The 6,052-nt window shown below is 40.0% G+C and overlaps 1 protein-coding gene across 1 annotated transcript; it reads left to right on the top strand.

The window, feature by feature from the left end:
• Positions 1-4,835: 4,835 nt before the first annotated feature.
• LOC129172047 (trace amine-associated receptor 1-like) lies at positions 4,836-5,834 on the top strand. The gene has a single exon (XM_054761384.1). The coding sequence runs from the start codon at positions 4,836-4,838 to the stop codon at positions 5,832-5,834; it is 999 nt and encodes a 332-aa protein (XP_054617359.1).
• The last annotated feature ends 218 nt before the right edge of the window (positions 5,835-6,052 follow it).

The raw sequence follows: 6,052 nt of genomic DNA, 5'->3' as shown, positions 1-6,052 counted from the left end.
TCGCACCCTCATCAGCAAAATGTCTTTGTCAAAAAGGAGAAAAGTAGACACAGAGTGTCGGACTTTTCAAGAAAAATGGACATGTTCTTATATGTTCACGGAGGTGAATGGGAAACCCTCGTGCCTGGTGTGCCAGCAGCAAGTTTCGGTGCTTAAAGAATACAATATTCGGCGCCATTACGAAACTCAGCATGGTGAAAAATACAACAGTTTGCATGGAGAATTGAGAAAACAGAAGGTAAATGAAATGATGGCGCGTCTGAAGAAACAGCAATCTGTTTTCACCCGGAGCCGAGAAGCCAGTGATGCTGCGGTGAAAGCCAGCTACCTAATTGCGAGCCAAATAGCAATGGCATCAAAGCCGTACAGTGATGGAGAGTTCATCAAAAACTGCTTGCTGACGGCTGCTGAAATTGTGTGTCCTGAGAAGCGACATGCTTTCGCCAATATAAGCTTGACAAGAAATACTGTGGCAGACAGGATTTCGGAACTCTCTGCAGATTTGGACCACCAACTAAAACGCAAAGTGGGGTCATTTGTGGCATTTTCTGTTGCGATTGATGAGAGTACTGATATCACGGACGTCGCTCAACTGGCCATATTCATTCGTGGAGTTGACAAGACTTTGAATGTCACAGAGGAGTTTCTCGAGCTGGTGCCGATGATCGACACCACAACAGCTGAGGACATTTTCAGCTCCGTCGTTGGAGCGCTGGACAGAGTCGGAGCGGACTGGTCACGCGCCGTAAGCCTGGCTACTGATGGTGCGCCGTCAATGATCGGTAAAAAGGCAGGTGTTGTGACAAAGTTCAGAGATAAAGTACAAGCCGCAAATGGGGGAGGTAATTTTTGGACATTTCATTGCATTTTGCATCAGGAGGCATTATGCAGCAAATCGCTAAGAATGGATCACGTCATGGAGGTGGTAGTCCGAACTGTTAATTTCATCCGAGCCAGAGGTCTCAATCATCGTCAATTTGACAGCTTTCTCAGTGACTGTAACATTATCCATGGTGTGCCTTATCACACGAACGTACGATGGTTAAGCAGAGGTGCTGTGCTAAAGCGCTTCTTTGATTTACGTGATGAAATCGGACAATTCATGGAGAAAAAAGGTAAACCTGTTAAGGAATTACAGTGCCATCTGTGGCTGCAGGACCTTGCATTTATGGTTGACATCACTGAGCACTTGAATATTCTTAACAAAATGTTGCAGGGACGCAAAAAAATCGTAACACAGTATTATGACAGCATACGTGCATTCAAGTTAAAGCTCGGGTTATGGGAGACGCAGGTGGCAAGCGGTGACCCTGCTCATTTTCCCTGTTTAAAAGATATGTGCGCAGCAAGCGTTAATTCTGACGTGAAACGGTACAAAGAGAAGATTTCAGGGCTGTTGATGGAGTTTTGAGAAAAGATTTCAGGTTTTTAGCGAACTCGAAACAGATTTTGCAGTTTTTCGCTCACCATTCACAGTCAAAGCTTCTGATTTGCCCGTTGCCATGCAACTTGAAATCATTGATTTGCAGTGTGATGTAGAACTGAAGGACAGATTTGCCTCTGTAAGCTTGGACACATTTTACAAGTACCTCCTACCAGGCTATCCCACATTGACAGCACTAGCTGCTAAAACATTGTCCATGTTTGGGACAACCTACCTTTGTGAGCAAGTTTTCTCACTAATGAACATTAATAAAACAAAGCTGCGCTCAAAGCTCACACATAAGCATTTGAATGAGATTCTGAAATTGGCTGCTTCTCAGGACATGATGCCTCATATTGATGCACTTGTGCAGGATAAACGATGTCAAGTTTCAGGGGCAAATTCCAAGCAAGACGAATAATTTCTGTGAAAGTTATTCATTTGTTCAAATTGCTTTCCAGATGTTGAAAAACAGTGTTTTTAAGTTCCACAAGGCTGGTACTAAATGTTTTTGGATCATTGTTACTATTTCTGTGATCAGTTTTATGTACAACACACTTAAATATATGTTTAACTGTGTAAAAGGGTTGTTAAAATTGCACATACTTTATTTATGTTCTTATGTTATTCTCTTGTTCATAATATATTGTTCATAATGTAAAAGGAAAATTCTGTTAATAAACATTTTGATAATTTACTCATTCTTTGCACTAATTATTAGTATTAGTGACTAATACAAAGGAAAAAAGTGGGCTTATTGTTAGTTCTATGTAATTTTGCAATGAATTTACTGGTCCGGCCCGCTTGATCTCAAATTAAGTTGTATTTGGCCCGCAGACCAAAGGGAGTTTGACACCCCTGATCTAGATGCTCTACGTACTAAATAGATTTGGTCTGCCGGGGAGTGTAGTTTGTAATTGACTGTATTGATACTTATTAGTTGTAATACTTTAGTAATATCCATCCATCCATCCATTTTCTATACCGCCTCTCCTCTTTAGGGTCGCGGGGGCATGCTGGAGCCTATCCCAGCTGACTTCGGGCGACAGGCGGGGTATACCCTGGACTGGTTGCCAGCCAATCGCAAGGCACATATAGACAAACTTTAGTAATAATCAGTAGTAATAATAATAAGAGGAAGAAGACTAACAATAACTGTTAGTAATCGTATTGTCAAATCTCCATCATTATCATAAAAACAAAAACATACTGTAGAGCAGGGGTGCTCACAGTTTTTTTTAGCCTGCGAGCTACTTTTAAAATGACCAAGTTCCAAAGATCTACCTGCTACTATAAATATAAAAAGTATATATATTTACTAAATTTATTTTTTAAAAAGTGCACGCACTTTCTCAGCATGCAAGTACAAGTCAAAATGATCTTTCTATAAAACATATAACACATACAAAATGTTCGTACATTATTGCAATCTAATTTATCTTATTTATGATGTATTGTGTAAAACTAAGACACGAATAACATCAAATTAAAAGCAAAAAATGAAAGCCGACCCACCATCCACCAGTTCAAGTTCCAGCCAAGTTTTCCCAGAGAGATTATTACGTCGCTGTTTGACGTGTGTGGTAAAAGGCAGTGTGCTAGCATGAATTAACTTGAGACAAATGTGCACATTAGCACTCAATAAGTCATCAAACTTACCTTTATGCATTCCCACATAGTATCAGCATTTGACACCAAATATGAGATAAAGGAAAAATACTAAAAATACAGTAGTAGTCTATCTGTGCGGCGTGAGAGAAAGTTAGCACACGCACAATGGACATGCGTCAAGTGAGACGGGTGTAACAGAGAGAATCCGGCACTTTTCAAAATAAAACATTAAAAAAAATGAAATAACGGAAATTATGTGTTCTTTCTGTGGTACCAAATGACCCACGCGGCCTGGGGGTTGGGGACCACTGCATTAGGGCACACAGTTCATGTATTACATCCAGTTAGCATTTGCAATCAAACATTAGCGATATAACCCCCTGTACAAGAATTTAAAATGATTATGCAAAAGACAATGCAACCGGAGTCAAGGCAACATATTAAAAAGTTTTCACCAATGGGCACATTTTTTATTTCATCATGAAATAATAGTTTGAAAAGCCAATGTGTAGAAAACACTGATTTCCCTAGTAGAGCTCATGATGCAAAGCAAAGCCAGTAAAAAATACACTTTTTTTCTACGTAGCTAACCGCAGCAAGTGAACAGATAACTTTTGTTATAGATAGACATTTTACCGCAAAGTTAGTTCATCCATAATCAGAATAATAAAGATGAAAGTTGCATCTTTGTGTGTAGCTTGAAACGCTGCGGGGGAGCGAGCGCGAATCAGGAGGGGAGCTTAATGTCAGCTGACTGATGTCATATGACAACTACAAAGCGATGTTTACGTGATGTATGTATACATGTACACGTGTATGTATATGTGTATTATGTATATGTGGGTGCATGTGTGTATACGTGTATTTGCCACCAAGTATGTATGGAAGGGGTGTGTGGGGTGTTGAGGGAGGGATAGTACCTCTGTAGGTGGAACATGCAATGCCATGGAACATGGAACCAGCCCAGCAAGGTGCACAGCGCCAGAATATAGCCTGGTTGGAGCCACCTGGCATGGCCCAGCAAGGTGCACTGTAGTCGGACACACGCTTTGTGCAGCCCCCGTGTGCCGCCATGTTTTCATGCCAGAATAGCGGAATCAAGTGACTCTTCTTCAGACATTTGCTCAACATTACTGAGCATATAACTACATCTACTGGTCACATTTGGTATTACAGTTTACTGCATGGACCTCCCCACACTTCTCCACACGTTCTCTATGATGAGGGCACTGCTCGGAAGCACACGAGATGTTGCGAAACCACAATGTGACCACATATTAGCCACATGACTGTATAAGCCGCAGGGTTCAAAGCATGAGAGAAAAGTAGCGGCTTATACACCTAAAATGACCGTATTTATATTATGTGTGATCGTGAATGGACGGATATTTACATCTATGTGAAAGGGCAAACAAATGTGTGAACTGTCAACAACATTGTTGCTGTTAAATAATCTTACCTTAGGAAATCGATTTTTTGTTTCAAAAAAAGCTCACCTAAAATATTGTACAAGTCTCTATCTAGAAGCTTCAAACCACAGCCACATGATGTCATTAAGTGATGCAATGTGATTGGCTCAGAGATATTTACATAAATTATGGTAATTATGTAGCGTTTCAAAAGTGTAACACAGAAATTGAGGGCAACGCTGATGCATTTACTGACCTGGTAACTACGGACCCAATAACATTTCATAATCTGCAAATATTTTCTTCTGTTCCTTGTTGTACTTCCTGATGTTGTATGTTTTAATTGTGTATTTGTTTATTCATGAAAGCTGTATTTACAGGAATCCGTACAGATGGAACCAAAGCTTCGAGTCAACACGACCAACGTTTTTAAGTACATCCATCCCTGCTACGTATTAGATAATACAGCTTACATATTTACAAGTAATCCTTCAATTGTATGCGTTGCTTTGTATGTTTTTCTCGGCTTATTGTCTGTTTGCACAATATGTGGAAACCTTCTTGTGATAATCGCTGTCATTTACTTCAGACAGCTCCACAGCCCGACTAACTACCTCATTCTGTCTTTAGCTGTGGCCGATCTGCTTGTGGGGATTCTAGTTTTCCCTTTCAGTATGGCGTTCACTGTGTTCTCCTGTTGGTATCATGAAGGCCTGTTTTGTAAAATACGAGGTAGCTTTGACGGCACGCTGAGCACAGCTTCGATTTTAAACTTATGCTGTATTTCTATTGACAGATACTATGCAGTGTGCCAGCCTCTGACTTACAGAAGCAAAATAAATCATCATGTTACTGGCATCATGATCCTAATAACCTGGGGTGTTTCCTTGTTAATAGGAATTGGTATCACAGTTGCAGGATTTGATCAAGGAAAATGTGAAGAAAGCTGTTTAATGGATGCTTTGATATCAACCAGCCTGGGGTGCATATTTTCCTTCATTATCCCCATCATTGTTATGCTTAGTATCTACTTAAGAATATTTATTGTCGCACAGAGACAAGTACGGATCATCCAGACTACAACATGTCAGAGTACAAAGTCAGGAACTGTCAGTAAAATGGAGAGAAAAGCTACCAAAACTCTGGCTATAGTTATGGGAGTTTTTATTCTATGTTGGACACCTTTCTTCATTTACATCATTTTTCAGCCTTTGACCTTTGGTGTAACTCCGATTGCTGTGATCGAAACACTAAACTGGCTTACGCTTTCTAATTCAATGCTTAATCCTTTCATCTATGCTTTCTTTTACAGCTGGTTCAGAACAGCTTTCAGACTGATCATCACCGGAAAGATATTTCATGGTGATTTTACCAACACAAAACTGCTTTGATTTTGTGCTTTAAATGCTAAAATTGAATGCTGGTTAAGGATGCTACCACTGTCATTGCTTGTTGGTTAAATGTAAATAAGTTTAAATGTAGCAATGGAATATTTTGAGGTGATTTATTGCATTAACCATGTGTTCACTTTTACACCATGATGGGGCCATTCTGTGTTAGGCACTGTGCACACTTAATCAGCGATGTCACGAGGATGGAAATGTTTCCT

This window comes from Dunckerocampus dactyliophorus, chromosome 19 (genome assembly GCF_027744805.1).
Source record: "Dunckerocampus dactyliophorus isolate RoL2022-P2 chromosome 19, RoL_Ddac_1.1, whole genome shotgun sequence".
Classification (NCBI taxonomy): domain Eukaryota; kingdom Metazoa; phylum Chordata; class Actinopteri; order Syngnathiformes; family Syngnathidae; genus Dunckerocampus; species Dunckerocampus dactyliophorus.
Note: the sequence above shows the minus strand (reverse complement) of the source record. Positions and strands in the feature narration are given on the sequence as shown.